The sequence below is a fragment of the Monodon monoceros genome, unplaced genomic scaffold (assembly GCF_005190385.1).
Source record: "Monodon monoceros isolate NGI ecotype Baffin Bay Population unplaced genomic scaffold, NGI_Narwhal_1 Super_Scaffold_11, whole genome shotgun sequence".
NCBI lineage: Eukaryota > Metazoa > Chordata > Mammalia > Artiodactyla > Monodontidae > Monodon > Monodon monoceros.
This window is the reverse complement of record NW_021703767.1, coordinates 31993884-32014521: the sequence shown is the minus strand read 5'-3', so window position 1 is coordinate 32014521 and position 20638 is coordinate 31993884. Positions and strand designations below refer to the sequence as shown.

Below are 20638 nucleotides of genomic sequence, written 5' to 3'. Positions count from 1 at the left end.
AGTCATAATTCCTTCATAGATTTTTATTTCAGGCTGTCCTAACAGTGACTGTATGTAAATTCAGAATTATAGCCAGATGGTTGGAAGAGGTGATAAAAAGCAATCCTGGTTTCGTAGGAAAGTGAAAATTGCCCATAAGACTTTGTTTTTACCTTTAAAACAGCAGGACATTGTTTCATGAGACCTGTGAAGGAACCAATACATTAACTTTAATGGCTAGGAACTAAATTAATTTCTCATATGTATGCAGAATACTACCATGAAATACGTAGAATTTTCAGAGGTAAAGATCAATCAACTTACTTACTTTGGGGGGATAGCTAGCAAAGGCTATTTTCTTCCCAAACCACTCTTTATATTGACTCCTTTTTATAGGATTCACTTTGGGGCTCTGATCTTAATGACTTGGGAACCAGATACCTGGGGAATTAGCTAAAAGCCCTCACTGTTTCATCTGCTCTCCATTTCACCAGCATTCGGCAGTTGTCTGCCCCTGGTTTAGAATACGATAAATTAGAGATGGCTTTCCCGGTTGACTGGTTCAAGAAAATGGGTGCTCAAGAGAAAATGCCAAACCCAAGTCTTCATATTGACTTTGAGCCATGCTTAAGCAAGCAAAATCGGTGTCTTTTAAGGAGACTGGGTTTCTTTTTTCTATTATTCCTTGTTAAAATTAGGATTCATGGCAAGGTCCTCTGGTGATATAAACTAGATAGATAGAAAGGTAACAATTTATACCTTCACAAAGAAAATCATCCTCTCCCTTTAACTAACTATGCCTCTCTGCAGGGTGGCTCCCACTTGCCTGCAATTAGCAAAACAGCTCTTCCTGATATAGTCTATATCGAATTATCCTGGGTGTGCTTCTGTGGCAGCAAAGAGCCAACTACCAATTTATAAATTGCTATGAGGAAGAAATGAGAAGTTTAGTCGGAGAAATGAAAATCACAGAGAAATGCAGCTGCCATAGTCTTAGGCAGCGATTCTCCCAGGCCTGTGTTCTCAGCTGACAGCTCACCAAGCTGTGTAGAGAGCCACGTGTCCCCACTGGGATAATTGCTTTTTCTGCATGAGTCTCTTGTTGCTTCTCTCTGATGATCAAGTGTGTTTAAACTCCTGGCAGAAATCATGTTGGTTTTTAAATGATATTGTAAAGTGTACCAGCAAACAAATGAAATTGGATCATGTTCTCTTGTATGCATGTAGCCCAAGCAGATATGGGATGCCAATGGAGAGATCCTAATTGCCTGTTTTTCCTCTCAATTCCACTCCTAATAGAACAGTTGAAAGACCTACAATAAGTTGTGTTTTTTTTTTCCTTGTAATGCTGTTCCTTTTAATGTCACCAAGTAAAATGTGGAATGGTCATGTGTTTTCAATTTGTCATTTTCATAATTTCTTTACGATGTATATGTACTTATCCAGGCATCCTTTTGTTGTACAAGATTTTTTCATGAAAATCTCATGAACATTGTTCATACCATAAGTAGGCTATAAAGAGGAAGGGAGCTTTGCATAAGAATGGGCAAGCAAATGGATTAGTATCATTCAGGTGAAAAATTTTTACAGTGTGAATGAAATCTAACTACATTTTTTAATAATCTATAGTAAAAAAAAGTATTGTAAATATTAGCATATAATCTATTTTTTCTTAGTTTAACCCATCCAAGAGACACAGTCACTTTCATTTTGTATCACGAGTCTATATTGAACTGGTCCTGAGTACATGCCAGCTTTGCCTAACAGCTTTTGGATGACGAGTTTGAAACCAGATCACATCTCATCAAGAAACTTGAGTGGGAAATTTAAGACAATGCATTTCTTTTTCCTTCTCCCCCTCCTCCTCTCCCTCCTTCTCCTTCTTTTTTCTCTCTCTCTTTCTTTCTCTCCTTTTTTTTGAGGTCTCTGTGAACCAGAATAAAATAGGAATAGAAAGAGTTGAATTTTTTTTGGAAAATATATTGAGAGGCAGTAGCCTTTATGAAAAGTAGAAAGGAAATAAACTTTGTTAGCCAGGAGGGAGAACTGTGATTTGGCTAACCATGGTTTATTGTTTATTTATCTATCTAAAATAAAACTTATGTTTGAGACTTTAATATGAAATCATGTTGTTATGGATACATGATATCAGTTTTAAAAACATTTTGTGTGACAAGATTAGTACAAATAAATAGAATAAATAAAGGTTAAGTTCTTGACATTTCTTCTTATACTTAAGAAAAGTGTTGATGGTGACAAGAGTAGTAGATATAAATTGTTTTATATTAATGTTTTGTTTTTTGTTTTTTTTTTTTTTGCCGTACGCGGGCCTCTCACTGTTGTGGCCTCTCCCGTTGCGGAGCACAGGCTCCGGACGCGCAGGCTCAGCGGCCATGGCTCACGGGCCCAGCCGCTCTGCGGCATGTGGGAGCTTCCCGGACCGGGGCACGAACCCGCATCCCCTGCATCGGCAGGCGGACTCTCAACCACTGTGCCACCAGGGAAGCCCTATATCAATGGTTTTTAAAAAAATTTTTTTTAATTTATTTTTTGGCTGCATTGGGTCTTCTTTGCTGTGCATGGGCTTTCTCTAGTTGCGGCGAGCAGGGGCTACTCTTCGTTGCGGTGCACATGCTTCCCATTGCAGTGGCTTCTCTTGTTGCAGAGCACAGGCTCCAGGTGCACGGACCTCAGTAGTTGCGGCACATGGGCTCAGTAGTTGCGGCTCACAGGCTCTAGAGCACAGGCTCAGTAGTTGTGGCGCACAGGCTTATTTGCTCCAGGGCATGTGGGATCTTTCCGGACCAGGGATCACGTGTCCCCGGCATTGGCAGGTGAATTCTTAACCACTGTGCCACCAGGGAAGTCCTATATCAATGGTTTTTGATAGTGGAAATTTTTCAAAAACTTACATTTTTATCTGCTTACTAACTCCATTAAAATTTAGGTTCCAAAGAGTGAAACAGCAAAATCATGAAGGTGTATATTCAAAAATATAAAGTACCTACACATGATATTCAACCATGATTAGAAAAACATGAAATTATTTCATTCTAGACATGGCTTTTTTACTAACGGCTCTTAAGGAACTGCTTACCTGGGAGTGTGAGTAAGAAATATTGCCAAATAAGAAATACTGTATTCTTTGATATTGTATAAGATCTGAATTATATGAATTATCTTTTACTTGGTTATAATTTTTTTAACTGCTATGAGACATGTATTTTATCCAACCCTTTGCCTATCATTTGTACAATATAATTACACTACCACCAGTGTTTTTCCTTAATTTAGAATGCAACAAAGCATAATTGATTTTGAAAGGTACTATGGTATATGTTAGAAGGTATGGATGCTTCAGTTGGAATTGTTGACATTAAAGGTTGATACCACTCTTGCAACCAGATTGGAAAGTAATGGGTATTTTTCCATTTCCTCCCATTCTCTGCTCCCTGATCAAACAATATATCTTTTTTTTTTTTTTGAGGGGGGTGGTTATTTTTGTTGTTGATTTAATGCTAAATGTTAAAGAAATAAAAGCTGTTACTGTGACTCTTCTTTACATGTCTCTGTTGAAAGGAGTCCTTAGGAACCACCCAAAACTGCCTTGCAGTTTAGTTCACCAAAGAGAATGTCTGGGGCCTGTGACTGGCCATCTGGGGTACCTGCATCTCATGGTCATTAAGAAGTCTTAAACCCATGCAAAGTACTTCCCTTCTAGTTCGCAACAGTTTGATATCTGTTCTACAGGTCAAAGATCCAGGCAGAATTGGCAGCATTGCTATGAAGAGATATTCTGCCCAAAGAGACTTAGTGAATTGTTTAAGGATGATACAGTAGACTATAATTCAAAACCTCTCATCTCATTTACTTTGCAAAACAGTATGAAAACAGTGGTAAAGAATCAAGTGTCTCAGAAAAAATAATTTCTAAACCTGGGTGCTTTAAAATTTTTATTCCTCCTATTAACCCTGCTTATTAAGTCTTTACTACTGTAAATGAATATTTCTGAGTCTTTAATCTTTTAGAAAATTGTAAAAATTAAGTACTGCACCATTTCTCATTGGTATCATAACACCTATTTGCATCTTACGTATATTGTTTAAACATATATCTCTTTTAGCATTCTAGATCAGTGTTCTTTTAATCCATTGTTAGGATCTATTTTAAAAATAGTATTTATAGTAAGAAACAGATTTTGAATGCAAAATCTACTAAAGGAAATGAGATAAATTATATGACAGTTTGGTGGTTAGCAATTTGAAATCATCTTTGAAGCCTTTAATATAATTAGTGGTTTCGTTTTTTGGTCTGCTGAATTCAAGTCACATTAGGTTAATGTAATTAAAAGCAGAAAAGATTTTGTGTAGCCAAACTAGTTAATTAGCCCCAGTTGGTTTAGTATATTAACCTAGAGGTGTATAGATAACATTGTCGGGGTGATGCCTGAAAAACAATTCCTGTGTAACAGATACTGCAAATCACCTGACTTGCTTTAGGGTAGAAAATGACGACATACCAAGGGGTTCATTTTAAGTTCATCTTTATTTCTGATTTTAAGCACTGATTGCAGAGTGAGCTGTATATGCCATAGAATAACCAGACAAAAAGCTTACTTAATTTACTTTTTAAAAGAAAGCATGCTTCTATATGTGCAAAGATAATGTTCCTTCTTGTATTCTGGAAGTGAGAATTCTGATTGTGGTTTTTCATGCTTACCAGAAATATGAAATAATTCTCTTCACTTTTGTTTGAAAAGCTACATCTTATACCTGATTTTTCTATATCATCTTGTTACTCAGTAAACAATGCAATAAAGGAGATGAAAGCATTCTAGAAGAGATTTTCAACTACTTCAGAGAAGTCTTTAAGTACTAGGAGAGAAGGCTTTTACCCCTAAGGTATATAATCATTTATAGCTTCTTAAAGGGAAAATACTAGTATATAAGAATCCTATATATCAAGTACATTGAGGTATTCCATACCTTAATGTCACTAAAACTTTTTTTTTAATCTGAAACTGTTCTGAAGAAAAATATAAAGTATAAAGATACTTGAAACTTTAACATTTTCCCCACCTTTTCCTTTCTCCTCCTGTCTCCTTCCCCAGAAGTAGCAACACCACTAGGACCTTTTTTGTTTTGTTTTCACCTAGTATGTAGTTAGCCGAGGTCCCCCTTTAAGTGCTGTCTAGAGCTTATGGAAATGTAGGCTTCTAATGTGGTTACTACTGCAGGCTGATAAGGTAGATGGTAATGAGGAAGTGGGACCTCTGCTTCGAGTTTTGACATAGGCTAGATGCCATATTGTCGGAAAGCTTAACTCTTTCTGCTTCTCCACTACCCGGTTAGGTTAATTGAAGTAGAGCTGCTGCAGTGCAGTGTTTAACATTGTGTCTGTTCATTATACAAACTCATTTTTGATAGGTTTACAATTCGGCTGTCAGATCCAGCTGCAGGAAGAGAGCTGCCAAGAAGTATTTCTTAACTTGTTTTAAATAGTGCTATTTTCACATTTATGGTGTTTTGTATGTGTTAGACATATTCTTCCTTTCTCTGTAGAGAGAGGAAATGTCAATTTTTGGTTTACAAAGGAGCACTAAGATTTAGAATGTGTATAGTCACCCTTTACAATCAATATTTTTATATGACAGCATAAAATGGTGATTGTTAATAGTAGGTACTGCTTTAAAGCTGGTACGTTATATTTGATCGGGGTTATAGCACTATGTTTTTTTCTATTCTTCTGTTTGTTGAAAAGAACAGGCCACCATGCAGTCCACATTTGTGACCATAGAGAATAGAATTATGGCTTTTGGTTTGCTCTGTTTCAATTCAGCCATTGACATAATGCCAAAATCAATTTGAACTTGTAGAAACTGAAGACTACCATTTGCATCCGTTATTTTGTGTGTTTCTCTGTTTTCAGTACTTTGTTGTTTCTTCCTTCACTTTTGTCAATTTCTGTCTCTATCATCTCCTAGGAAATAAGTTTCTCCCAGGTTTGGCGAGGCTTGTTTGATTTTCCATTTAAGTTGTAATGTTCACTTTGGGGTTTTGAACCATTATTGCCAGTGAGTGTAGAGTAGAATGTAGGGTTTTATAGTGAAATTGTCTTGTTAATGGGATGGAAGTTGTGTAGGCGTATTTATACTAACCTGGGGACGCTCAGTGATGATTTTTCCAAATAGAGTAAACATTAATGGTATTACATGATTTTAATCCCTCCTTCCTTTTGTTATATTAATCCAGCTTTTATCCTTAGGCCAGAGCCAGGTCTTTAGAACAAAGTTTCTCAACATCATCACTATTGACATATGGGGTGTGTGATAATTCTTTACTGTGGTGGACGCCTTTGTGCTTTGTAGGATATTATTGAGTTGAAAATGCAACTTAACAAAGAAAAGCATGAATCACATGATTTTACTTTAGTAAAAGTGTGTATGTATATTTTATATCTGTATTTCCATATCTATTTATCTATATCTATATTGAGAGAGAGGGAGGTACAAAAGAAAAATGCTCATAAAGTATTGACAGTAAACTTTTGGAAGGTTTTTTTCTTTTCATGTGACATTTATTTGTTCTTTTTATTTATTCTGTTTGAAAACAGGTAAGTATATATGAAAACAATAAATCTATCATTAATATATCTTGTAGCTGCTATAAACATTTATGAAAATGCTTCAGTGGATAATAGACTAATTTTATCTACAAAAGCAGTTTGCATTCATTAAAAATCTTTCGAGTGACTACTATATGCAGACATTTTTCTAAGCATGAGGGATAGAATCATGAACAATGCAGAGAAAAGTCCCTGGATGATTTTTATAATGACACCTAGAGAATCATGGTCATTTTTTAAATAAAAGGACTGAAAAATGTCAAGTTCTAAAGGCACAAAAATTAAAACTGCTCTATTAATACTTGGTTTGTCCTAACACATAAAGACTTGGTCGCAATATCTAGTTTGGATGTCTGGATTGAAATAAAGCAATTTAGGCATTCCAAAACACTGTGACCCCACTTTAATAAAGTAGTAGTTTCAACAAACTCCCAGTCTAGGATGAAAAAAAAATTCTATTTGAATGGTTCCTTCCTCACTTTCTGTATTTTTTCTTTCCTCCTTTGTTTAATCTGTATACTGTACAAAATAACTGTGAGGTCAAAACCTCCATGAATAAACATTCTGGAAGTTATCCCTGACAAAACCTTTCTAAGATTCAGAGCATTATAGTTATTCAGGGGTAATTGAACTCTACTCCCCACCAAAAGCATATTAAATTAAGTAAAGATAGTTCAATTTCCGCATCCCAATCTTAATTCATGATTAGCTTTGGCCTACATATTGTACTGGAAGTCTGCTTACATTTGTAATTAATCCTTCTTCAAATAATTAAGTGTTCAAGAGTGTACCCGAATGACTTTCCAGATGATTTATTAGCATCTGTTCGGTCTCTGCCTCCTAAGTCCCCAAGAAACTGTTTGGACAGCAGAGACACTTATGTTTTTTAGGACAGGTTAGGTTCTGTAATATTTTGGAAATTAAGATATATTTGCTTAAAGCAACTCTGGCAAATTAAGTAATTAGAGACATTTTAATTTCCACATCTTGTAATACTAGAATATGCTTCCTTGAAATTACGTATAGCTAATATGTATTTACATGTTAATTATAGTCATATGGTATTAAGAATTTCCTAAACAACAAGGTCCTACTGTATAGCAAAGGGAACTACATTCAATATCCTGTGATAAACCATACTGAAAAGAAGATAAAGAATGTGTATATATATATGAATAACTGAATCACTTTGCTGTATAGCAGAAATTAATACAACATTGTAAATCAATTATACTGCAGTTAAAAAAAAATTTCCTTTTTCTTTTTTCCACTTGCTAACCAAATTGTTCACACAATGTTTTTGGTTTTCATTTAATTAAATAATATGAAGGAACTTGGCTGGTTTGGAAAAACAAATTTCTAGTTATATAGAATATAATTACTTTACAAGAAATGTAGGTAAGTAAAAATGTTTTGCCTCTTTTATATTGTACCTTTGGAATAAATTCTGTTTAAAGTTATTACCTATAGAGTAAATACTACACATCAGCTTTTTGATATAATCAGTCTTTCTTTGCATGCTTAGAAAGTAGACTTCACTTATGAAGACCTCTGTCATGTAAAAATTACTATAGCAATTTTAATGATAGTCACGTGAAACTTTTTTTTAAGATACGAGGAGGAAAACTCATGATTACTTACACCCGCAAAAGTGATGCTGGCAAATACGTTTGTGTTGGTACCAACATGGTTGGGGAACGTGAGAGTGAAGTAGCAGAGCTAACTGTTTTAGGTAAGTGCAATTTTATCTGATCTGCTCATCGTAAAGCTTATCTCTTATTATTATTTAGTATCTTTATACAAGGGAGAAAGAAATGACCATTTCTAGAAGGTAAACCAATATTTTTGGGGCTGGAAAAAAGACAGAAGAAATCAGTAAAGCAGCCTGAGATAAAGTAGCCAAGACATAGGAAGACAATTCGAAGGAAACACTACACCTCGGGAGGAGAAGTAGGGAACTCGGTGGAATAATTTTCTAAATAATATTTTAAATTATAAATCTGCTCTTACGGAACATCTAAAATGGCTTTTAGTTTGTTCATCTGTATTTTTTTTTTTTTGAGATGACTTTTTCTAATTTTAGAGAGACCTTCATTTGTGAAGAGACCTAGTAACTTGGCAGTCACTGTGGATGACAGTGCAGAATTTAAATGTGAGGCCCGAGGCGACCCTGTGCCCACAGTACGATGGAGGAAAGATGATGGGGAACTGCCCAAATCCAGGTATGGATCAGAATTTAATGATGGGATTCATCCACTTGGAATTTCTACAGTTCTCATCAGACCACTTTTCACATATAAGCCATTAGAATGGTCTACTCTAGACTCCTTGATCTCCTTGGGCCAGACATAGTAACGGAGATAATTAGAATCAGAAGGTTGCCATGCTTTCTTTGAGAGTGTACAGATAACTGTAAGCTCATGACCCCAGCCTGCCCAGGGAACCCTTGGAAGATGTGACATTCCTTAAACAGTTTTCTCTTTGTCCAACCAGACTACAGTTAATACCAATGTCTTATATGGGAATAGGTAGGGAAGGGAGGTACAGCACTAAAGATGTAACTACAAACCAATTAAAAAGCAAACTCCCTTTTCCTTAGCTACAACATCACCAGGGAATGGTAGAAGAGGTCAGAGTTTCTTGATATCTATCAAATCCTTAAATTGGCTAGAAGCAGAGATACACTCGCAGCCTTAGGGAATGAGGTAATGAAATGAAACTTTCAGGCACTGTCTTTAGGCTGTCTTCTCTAGTGTGTCCCTTCATTCAGCAGACATACCTTGAGCCCCTGCTAGGTTTGGGGGTCACAGCAAGTGTTTAGGTATAGTTTCTGCTGTCAAGGAGCTCACCAAAGGAGTCATGTATGGATAGATACAGAGTAACGTAACAAACCCTTTTGCTGCATAAAGGTAGACCCATGGGAGCAGAAAATCAGGAGAGAGTTCTCAAAGGAAAGTGACATAGAAGCAATGTCTTGAAAAATATGTATCAATTTGATAAGCAAGAAAGAGGAGAAGAGTATTCCAGGAAAAGAGACATCACAACATAGACACATACCTAAGACTGTTTTGAGTCGTGGAAATTTAGCATGGCGGTACACAGCGCATGTGGCAAGAAGTTATGGGAAACCAGGCTGGAGATAGTGAGGCCGGATTTACAGGACTTTGTATCGACTAAAGAATTCTGAATCATACGGCATGCACATTGATAAGCCAAGAGGGATAACTATGAACAGAATTGCTTTTTAGAGGAAATAATTTTTTTAGCATTATGGATATCACATTAATGTGGCAAGGGGTTGGGGGGATGCCGTTGTCTGGGTCACCATTGTTGTTGTCCAGATAAGAGATGTGAATCGCCTGAACCGGGAGATGAGATGGAAATAGGCTAGGGGTCCATCATGGAGAGAAAGTTCTGAGACCCAATTGATGAATTGAATGATTTGTTATATATAGGGAGCTGGTGAAGGAAGATAGGTAGGTTGTGTTAGGAGAAGGAGTTGTTTTATGTGATAGGATAAGAAAAAAATGTTTTATCTAACGTATTAAATATTAAGTGTCTCTGGAGGTATGATGTCTAATTATTAGTCAGGATTATGAATTTGGAGCTTAAGTGAAATAGGGGCAGCAAATGTTTGTGTGGTCAATCAATATATAAACTAGTGTAGGTAGTATAACTCAGGGATATCATATAGAGTAAAAAGAGGACTGAGGTGAAATTTCAAGGGACACCCAACATTTAAGAAAAGGCAAGATGAGGCAAGGCAAGGGAATTCCAGAATAAGACTCTCTGGGTTTAAATATTAACTCTGCCATTAAAATAGCTGAAGACCAAAGCCAAGCTACCTTACCTTCCTATGCCTCAATTTTCTCATCTACCAAATGGAGATGAGCATAATACTTCATAAGGTGTTATAAGAATTTTAAAAGATAGAACCTACAAAATGCTTAAAGTCTGACATATAATAAAAATGTATTTAATGGTCACTTAAATTTTAGTATGAGTACAGGAGCTTGAGGAAATAAACAAATAAGCGTCAACTTTGCCTAAAAATATTCTGTTAAAAAGTAGTTTTAATATTTTTGCCCACACGAATATAAAAGAAGTGCTCTTTTCTATGCACATGCTTACTTAGAAGAATGCTGCATTATTTACCTTCTGCTTTAAATTCTCGAGAATGTTGGCTGTGATTTGATACCTAAATACATATTTGTAATGATGGATTCTTTCAAGTAGAAAGTCACTTAACTGTGCTTTCTTTTGTTATGTCACTAGATATGAAATCAGAGATGATCATACCTTGAAAATTCGGAAGGTGATGGCTGGTGACACGGGGTCATATACTTGTGTTGCGGAAAATATGGTTGGAAAAGCTGAAGCCTCCGCTACTCTGACTGTCCAAGGTAAGGTTTGGGGAACATTTTTTGTGGTTGATTTATTATATGAGATACAATGTTGATATTTGAAAATATTACATATTGGAGTAGTCTATATAAAATATAGACTTTAAATAGTGCTGTATATATATACATTATTCCAAACATATTTAAAGGAAATTATTGTTTTGCCTATGGGAGCTCTGTAAGTGTCTGTTACAGGAAATTGAACTAAGTTTTCTAAATTATGAGAGCATTTTCTCCGTCAAGTAGAGGAGGGGAGTGTGCTTTAATCTCTGGGTCTTCAAACACAGAGCTTTAATTAAATGACAGCTACTGCCGCGAAAACTTGATCCTTCAATGAAAATACGTCTACCATTCCTTCAGGTCATGCACTTTCAAGGGTCTGTACAGTTCAGAACAAAAAAGTGAAAAGATTCTGTTTCCCACTAGAATGTAAGATGCATCCATAGAGTAGGGACTTTTGCAGTCTTTTTCTGTGCACACCGTGCCTGTGACTTAACAGACATTCAATAAATATTTGTTGAGTGAATTAATTGCATTTGTACTTTGCTAATTTTGATGAAGATTTATTATTTGGTGTGATGTGTGAGCCAAAATGGGTGCCATATTCTTTGGCTACAAGTTTTTGAATGTCAAAGTCACATCTTAAACTGATATGCAGAAATGGTTCTGTCACCTCCTTTGTCTCCATAATTTCATATGTGTTTCATTCTCATTATTCCTTTTCCCCTTTTTCCATGATGTCACACTGATTATTTCTTACTATGTATCATCTGAGAACTTTCTCTCATGTTTTTCCTTTTTAGGGACAAATTGTTTATTGTGGAATTTGAGAGACAGTGACGTTTAAAGAGCATTTTGTTGGTGAAAAAAATTCCGTATTTTGACACGTATATAAACAGGGATTTTGACCATAAACCACTTAGCTTGTTTCTGAGTATGACATTAGCAACACTTGCTCTGTCATCTTTTCTGAGCACTGTCTCCTCTAAGGCTATTATGAAGAAAAAGGTGGCTTTTGAAGGAGAGCTTCTACTGTGGGCTTTCTACAAAAGAGCCTTGTGGACTTTTTACAGTAGAAAAAAGGAATAAAGAATATTTCCTTCCTGTCTCTAAAGCCATTATGTCCCCCTTTGGGGTTTTTAGCTCAACCTCATAAAAACAAAAGAAAAAAAAAGAAAAGATCAAGAACAAACATTGAATTTCTAAGGCCTAGACTACTTCTCTTTAATCTGAGTTAGACTTGAACTCCACATAAGGCAAAAACTGTAAGAAAAGAAAACCCCTTTACATTTAGAGAAAGCATAAATTTAAGAGATGTCAAGTTCAAGTTCAGAAGCCCTCCGGAGGGAGTGAAAGTAGCCCAGGATGAATCCAAGACATGAAAAGGTGTGTCTATCTCCAGGCAATTGTGACAGGGAGGTTGATTGTCTATTATATTAGTCAGAGAGATGATGCTTTTATAAATAATAGCCATTCTGCTGTGTCTACAGTAGACATTGAAATCAAAATAGAGTTTCTTCCTGCAATTTTATACTCAATTCCAAAGTTAATTCAGCCTTAAGTTTTCCATATGGAATTCTTGCTCCTAAGCCTGGATTTCAGTGAAAACTGGGTACGAATGATCAAATCCAGAAACTACTTAAGGAATTTAGAAGTTCTTATTTCAACTGCATTGGGTTTTCTATAAACTTATGAAAGATCTGTGTATTGTTGAGAAGTTATTATTTTATTCAACTATTAAAATAAAATATGCATATTAACATCACTGTGAAAATACCTTTAACATGCTAGAATAATATACACAGTATGTCAAAGAAAGTAACATGATTCCCAACAGCAAAACTTAACTAAGAAAAAAAACAAAGGAAACTTTTCAAAGGAAACTTGAGAAGTTATGTATTTTTTTCCTTTGAGATTGAATATAGAAAAATATTAGTTACTACAAAGGAAACTAATCAGAAATGAATACATTTGATAGCAGGAAACAATTATTAGAAATTCAGTAGCATAGTTGTTTTTGATTTCTGTATTTCATTTGTGGTTCATTTTTGAGGCACTATTGGAGTCAGTATGGGCTTAAAAATAATCTTCCTTTTCCTCACTCTTCATGCAATAAATATTTAATTTTGAGAATTGATGTTGGACAACAGAACCCTGTGTTCCAGTAGCAGTTTGGGGAAAAAAACTTTCTTAAATAAGGGTGAGCGTTTGATTTTCACCCCCAGTACAGATATGATTAGTTCTAACATTTAAAAATTAACCCTCATTTGAGAATTACTTCCTTTTTTTTGATATATATATATTTTTTTGAAATCCTGATTCTGCTGTTTTAGAGACTCTGTCTGTATGTATTTCCTCAAGTATTCCATTCTCAACTCATGATTTCTTTGGTTTTAATACTTGTGTATTTTTCACAGTCCTTATAGTATGGTACTGGGCATCTAGTAGGCACTTTATGTAATAAATACTTGTTACAATTTGAAATATGCATTTGAATTCCAACCTTCTGCTTGAGTGGTAGAGATATCACAGTACAGTACGTCACAGGGGAAATTCAAGCATTTCTGGTGACTTTGATCCTGAGTGCTAACAATAGGTTACGTTGGATCAGATCTGAATAGATAATCATCTCTGATGGCTGCCTGGTGGTCTGTGTTTGAAAGGAACAGAGTAAAACCTGGGGCTGGACAGAGTTTCCTAAACTTAGATGGAGTTTGTTATCTGATGTTATCTGAACGTGTATATCTAAACTTATCTGAAGCTTGTTAAATATACAGATTATCAAGCATGCCCCTGGAGAACCTGATTTAGTAGATCTGGGTTAGAGCACAGAAATTTGTTTTTATTTTTGTTTTCAAGCAAGTTCATCAGTCTCTGGAATGAGGAGTTACCTGTTGAGCTAACAGAAAGAATAAAGGGCTTTAAAAAATTGCTCTAGGGCTTCCCTGGTGGCGCAGTGGTTGAGAGGCCACCTGCCGATGCAGGGGACAGGGATTCGAGCCCCGGTCCAGGAGGATCCCACATGCCGTGGAGCGGCTGGGCCCGTGAGCCATGGCCGCTGAGCCTGCGCGTCCGGAGCCTGTGCTCCGCAACAGGAGAGGCCACAACAGTGGGAGGCCTGCGTACCGAAAAAAAAAAAAAAATTGCTCTAGAGTTTGGGAATTACCAGGGCTGGATGAATTGTGTTACAGAGAATTGTGTAGCGAAGAGTATAGACATTGGAGTCAGACAAAATGTAGTTGAATCCTATTTCTGTCATTTACCAACTGTGTGGCCTAGAAAAGGTTATTTAGATTACATGAGTCTCAGTTGCCCATGTGTAAAATGGGTACAGTAATACCAACCTCACAGCATTTTTATAAGGATTAAATTAAATTATATATATTTAAAGCTTAACATATTGTCTGTTACAGAGTGTTTTATAAATAAGGAGTGTTGTAGTCATATAAGCGTTATTATTAGTGATAGCTTTATCACTTAATTTTAATAATTATTGGTTATTTCATAAGAAAAGTAGTAATGTTCAGATAATTCTAGACAGGTAGGTCTTCCTTTGCTATTGTAAATGAGAAACCTGAAGTAGTAATATAATCATGATAATTTATTATGTAACAAGTTATTAAAACTCTTCTCAAATATAAAGCATTACCTTTTTATTAAAAAAACTTTATTGGCTTTTAAACTAAATGTGTTAAGTCTTGTTAGTGCCATCAAAACTAGTGCTGGATTTAATGTTGAGGTTTTGCAAAATAACTAGATAATTTAATGAAAATTACGACCACTTGGGAATAGAAATGATTCAAAAACCGATTACATTTTATGAGCAATGGAGTGTTATCGTTATGAAAAAACGTTCAGCAGAGACTCAGAGACTCTGCAGTAATTTGACCTATTGAAAAATAATTAATGTCCATTACATGACCAATAAAAAATGGTGAAGTAATGCTGTTTGGAATGATCACAACAGAGAAGTGTTTCTGTTTAGCTCCCAGTTAACCAGAAAATTCAGTTAACCTGAACTTGATATTCTGTCATTTTCTGGAATAATCAAAACTTTATTACCTATAAATGTAAACCATCAATGTTGTTACATTTACGCCTGATGTTTGTCTGCCTCATTTTCCCTCCATACTGTAATAACGTCTATGCACCTCCTCAAGAATTCTCTTTGTAAACCTGTAATACACAAACAAATTCAGGCATCTTTTTAAAGACATTTCATCTCAATTTTGATTGATTACGTTGCGATATTTGCATTTTAATGTCTCAATTCGACAAGTATTAGGATTGCTAGCTGTCACAGTAGGAATGAATTATCTTCTGAACTAGTGTTTCATATTGCATAATGGCCCCATCGTTTAAGGAAAAAGATATATACTGTAGTATTTATAACCATTTTATAGGTTGTGACATACCTATAAAATGTAAAGTCTAAGTTGAACAAAATAGATGCAGTGAGGCACCCTGCCAGATTTTTTAAACAGTGTGCTATTGAAACTGCTAAAATTTATGCCTCTGCTTGGTGCTCCGAGAATGGTTGCAGGTTTGTTTTACATTATTTTACTATCTTAATCTAAACCCATTAGGTCTTTATTAGATGCTTGCCAGGTGGGCCTTGAGGTTCTTCTTGTAATCACATGATAGCCAACATAAATTTTCCTGCTTGCTTTCATTTTTGAACCAATTCATAGTAATTTAAACAGTTGGTACTTTTTTTTTTTCTTTGTTGAAGGTAGCCTTTAAAGAAAAGCATGGTGGATGCAGCCTCAAAACACTTAAAAGAAAAATAAAGGCAGAAAAATAACTTTATCATTCTATTAATAGCAAAACCTATAAAATTAGTAATTATTTATGATGACAATCATGTCTGTAGCTTTTTAAATAATTCCGTTTATGAGGTGTGCTCTTCTGAAAGAAAGATAGAAGATAAAGCCACACAGAGTTTAAACTCCAAATTTCTCCCATTTCCAAGTTTGTCCTCCACCTCTGAGATTTCTTACAATTCTTTGGTTCAGTGATACTCACTGCTTGAACAAGGCAAACTCGATGGTATTATTAATCTTTCCACTCTCTTTGCAACTTCACAGATAAAGCAGCTCTTATTACTGTCACAATTTCATTGACAAAGTAAATTTGTGAGTCTCTATCACCAGAGTGATCGTGTTCCCATCGCTATGTCTGTCACAGGAAACCGAACTGAAAACAAACTTCCATGTACCAGCCATTTCCCAAGCAATCTCATTTTATCTGTGCTGACTTGAACCATTAAGAAAATCTAATCCCATTTTTGTCTGTCTTTCTTACAATAGGCACTAAAAGACATTTAGTCCTCCCATTTCCCTTTAGCCCTAAGTGCTGAGCCAGTTAGACACAGGAAACTGGACGTTTAGTTCACACCCCACTGCACTCCTCCACAGGCCTCTCCCAGGGACCAGTTATTCTTTGAAGCTCAAAAAACAGTTGCTTTTCTGCCCTTTCAGCAACAGCTCTGTTAAAAGAAAAGGCAGATGCCAAACATCTCTAAACCAGGTGATGCTCTGTTACCAGACAATTGGGATTTCTGTGAAATCCCAGCTCTTTTCTCATAGGCGCTTATCCATTTTTCTTCCCTTGATGTGAAATTACTCCATTCTCTCAATTTCATCACCTATTTTTTTTGTTTTTTTTTTTTTAGTTCTAAAATATGGTATCATGAATGATGTTGATATCTCCTTAATGTATTCTTGGCATACAATAGGAATGTTCAAATGGATCATCAAAAAGACGTGCATTCTATTCTGTTCTGAAGAACTATTATTTTGTCTGATGCTTCCCATAAGTATTATGCCTACTCTGCAGTGAAGGAACAGAGCACTTCCCCGTTAGGATTGGTTAGCCACTGACAGCCTCTGGAAGGCTGAAACTTGAAGTCTGAGATTGATGTGAGACCGGAGAGACACAAGGCAGAAAAAAAAGACCAGTGCAGTCCTTTGGCTGACTTAACTGCTACTAATGGAATGTTTCCTAGAGCTTCTCTCCTTGCTGCTGGTGAACTGCATGCCAAAGAAAATAAGAAGAAAAAAAAAAAAAGAAAAAGGAAAAGAAAAAAAAAATGCTGAAATATCTTGGGCACTATAGTTTATAATTGACCCCTAGTTAATATCCCAATGAACTAGGAATTGATCAATAGTTATGATTTCCAGTAAAACAAGAAGCAACAGTCAGAGGTTTGGCTAAGCTTTTAAGATTCTCCTAACCCAGTGTGTGAGTATTAATTCACAGGAAATAGTAGTGATGCAGTGAAAACAGGAGCAGACGAGGCATAAGAAGCTGAATTCTTCCGTATTCTTCATTTCAGTTGATGGCAATGCAACCTGCAAATACACACTAGTAGGCAGCTTGGGTGCTGGTGGGGTCATGCTTTACTCTTCCATTTCTCGAATGTCAGTCACCTTAAAATCCTATTTATTTTGCCTTTTAAATATTTCTCAACTCTCAACACCTGTCTTATCTTCTTATCACTGCTTTATTATCTCTTGTGCAGTGAAACTTAACATCTAACCAGTTTCCTTGCCTCCATCTTGTCCCATAGAATCCATCCTTCATACAACAGGTACATTGACCTAAAATACAAATCGAATTGTATTAGTTCCATCATGAAACATTGTCATGCTTCCCATCTCTCCAGATAAGGTTCAAAGTACTTAAATGCTGCTCTGCCTGGCTACTTAGTCCCCTCTTGCTACTCCCTTCAGGGTAGTAACACTGTATTGTTTACATATTTTTTCATGTAAATACCACCATGGAGCTTCCGTCTGGGCTTTTCTTTATGTTAGTCCTTTGATCTAAGATGCTCTGCCCCCACTGACCCATCTTCTACTTGCTAATTACTCCTATCCTTGGATCCAGCTTAGGCAGGCATCTTGCAGGAAGCTTTGCAGGCAGTCCTTACCCCAGTGTCAGGTTAGGGATGCACATTCATAGACCCGTCGCATGCTGTTGCCACCCTTATTGCATTTCAATATCTGCCCCATTTGACTGTGAGTTCCTTACAGACACACTTTATGTACTTCACCTTCTTAGTCTCATTGCTTATTGCAGTCTTAGGAGCATCCTTGGTGCTCATGTAACATTTTCTGTCTGAGCGAATCAAGGGCTGTTCTGATATATACCAGCTGTGGTATCCTGGGCAAGTCACTTAACTTCTCTGAGTTTTAGTACACTCATCTGTTGAAAAAAATGAATGTACATGGACTATAAACGTCAAAGATGATAGAAAAGTTTTAAAAAGATAATTAACAAAGTATATTCTCATAAAAGTGGTTTGTGGATTATGAAATGCTTATGCAAAATGATGGCTGTTATGATTATTTTTCTCATCTGTTCTTTCAAAACAACTAAAAACCCATTAGAGTCTCAGTAATATTTACGTTGACCATAGAGATGTGAAATTTTTAGTTGCTGCTTAATGTAGAATTTGGTAATTGTTTTGCTTTTCTGCAATTATAATTTTCTGTGATTCCTTGATATTGAGGTCTGTCAAAATCAGCCCTCAGGGGCTTCACTGGTGGCGCAGTGGTTGAGAGTCCACCTGCCGATGCAGGGGACACGGGTTCGTGCCCCGGTCCGGGAAGATCCCACATGCCACGGAGCGGCTGGGCCCGTGAGCCATGGCCGCTGAGCCTGCGCGTCCGGAGCCTGTGCTCCGCAGCAGGAGAGGCCACAACAGTGAGAGGCCGGCGTACCGAAAAAAAAAAAAAAAATCAGTCCTCAATATTTTTTTTTTGCTGCTGCTTTAGGAAATGTTCTGTAGGGTAGAACTAACAGTCTTTTCTGATAGACACACATGGATTCAAAAACTGAATGTACAAGATGTTAAATCTCTGATTCTCAGTTTTCTCCTCCGTAAAGGGGAGTAAATATGTCTCCCTCATAGGATTTTGTGGAGATTAAATGAGCTAATAAATATGCAATGCTTAGCACATTGTGTGAAGCATTTAAATGCTCAGCAAAAGGAGAAGCAATAAAGGTGATATGAAGAAGGCAGAAGAAGAGAAGGAGTCATTTCAGTCATGTGTCTTTATATGTGTATATATCAGGACTTTATGTAGCTTTAGTGCTCTTAGCTGCTTATCACTGGCTGTATAAAAAGATTAAAGTCTGAGTCATGTATGCATCTCCCATTATACTTTATATAGACACACAATAAATGCTTTTCAATAAACAATGACTATCAAGGTTTCTGAAATTGTGGTTTAAAAAAATGTCAATTTTTATTCTAATTGCTTCAAGAAACAGAAAAAAAGTTAGGTATAACACAAAAAAATCTACATTAGGTAAAAATACTTTTTTGTCTTTATTAATTGTGTGTATTTGATATGCATTTGAGACCAAAATAGTTTTTTTATTAAACAGATCCATAATTAACATGATTCCCTTTGATCTTTAAACATAATTATTATCCCCCTTTATATGTTCAATGCTGCTAAATTTCCTGATAAAATGAATAATATTGAATCCCTTCACTGCACCTTCCATAAATATAATCCATATATTGGACCAGTTGAAACTAGAGATAAAAATAATGTGGCTAGATTGTCCCCAGTAATAACTTCCATATAATTTAAAACTTTAATAGTCTTGAAAATTAATCAGAAGGCATAGTCCATTAAAAGAAATGTGCATTTGTGCATTGAACATTTTCTAAGATGTGAAATAGCAACTTTGAAGTTTACCAAATCACATGTTAATTTCTGCAACAGAACACTGCAACATGTCATGTGCATGGCTTTTTTTTTTTTTATGGACCACTATATAATTATTTCAGAATGTAAAATTAAAATTTAAGTGAAAATTAAACAATGTAGCTTACTGTGGATTTTATTGCCAGTAGTGAGGGATAAACTTTAATAAACTTGCATTCAAAAACAAACTCTGGGGGAAAGAAAGCCTGTTTTGTAAATTTGTAATTCCCATAAACAGGCTTCACCAGGCTAAAGCTTTCTATCAGCATATGAGATCTGATAGAGGGTAAGAGTCATCTGACTTTTTAGAGTTGGTATAATATCTAGACAGAAAAGAAGTAATGAGAGAAAAAACTGGACCCTTCAGTTCTGAATTTCCTTTCTTTGATGTAGACTTCATTTAAATCATTTGTTGGAACAGTGTGCTTAAATTGCTGATTTCAGAAAAGCTGGCAGTATAATAGTACATTGTTTCTGACCAATAACATGGTTATTTGAGTCAAAGCCAAAACTAATAGTGTCAGATGGCCCTTTTGCAGGTTCAAGTCAGGTTTACTATAATCCAAGATTTTCGTTAAGAACTGTGAATTCACTATTATGAAATGGTAAATAAAGTGTTTCAGATTAAAAAAAAAAAGACTGTGAGTTCAACGTTTTGATGAAACACATATTCTAAGGCCCCCAAAGCTTTACTGGATGACTTTAAGAACCTTGATATGTGTGTGAACATGTCTGCCACACTCTGACAAGATATGGCAGACTGGTTCTTTGGGGAATGATTCTTCATCACACATGGCAGCAATCCACAAAGGCCCAGTAAAGTCAGCGGTACTAGAGTAAACAGTGCTTCAGGGATTGGGATACACACACACACACACACACACACACACACACACACACACACACACA

General features: G+C 35.9%; 1 protein-coding gene across 1 annotated transcript in view; it reads left to right on the top strand.

The window, feature by feature from the left end:
• ROBO1 (roundabout guidance receptor 1) overlaps positions 1 to 20638 on the top strand; it is a 392430-nt gene that overhangs the window by 271305 nt on the left and 100487 nt on the right. Inside the window, exons 4-6 of the mRNA XM_029214218.1 lie at positions 8215 to 8335; positions 8687 to 8825; positions 10879 to 11006. Coding sequence (XP_029070051.1) covers positions 8215 to 8335; positions 8687 to 8825; positions 10879 to 11006 — 388 coding nt within the window. The remainder of the gene's footprint in view (positions 1 to 8214; positions 8336 to 8686; positions 8826 to 10878; positions 11007 to 20638) is intronic.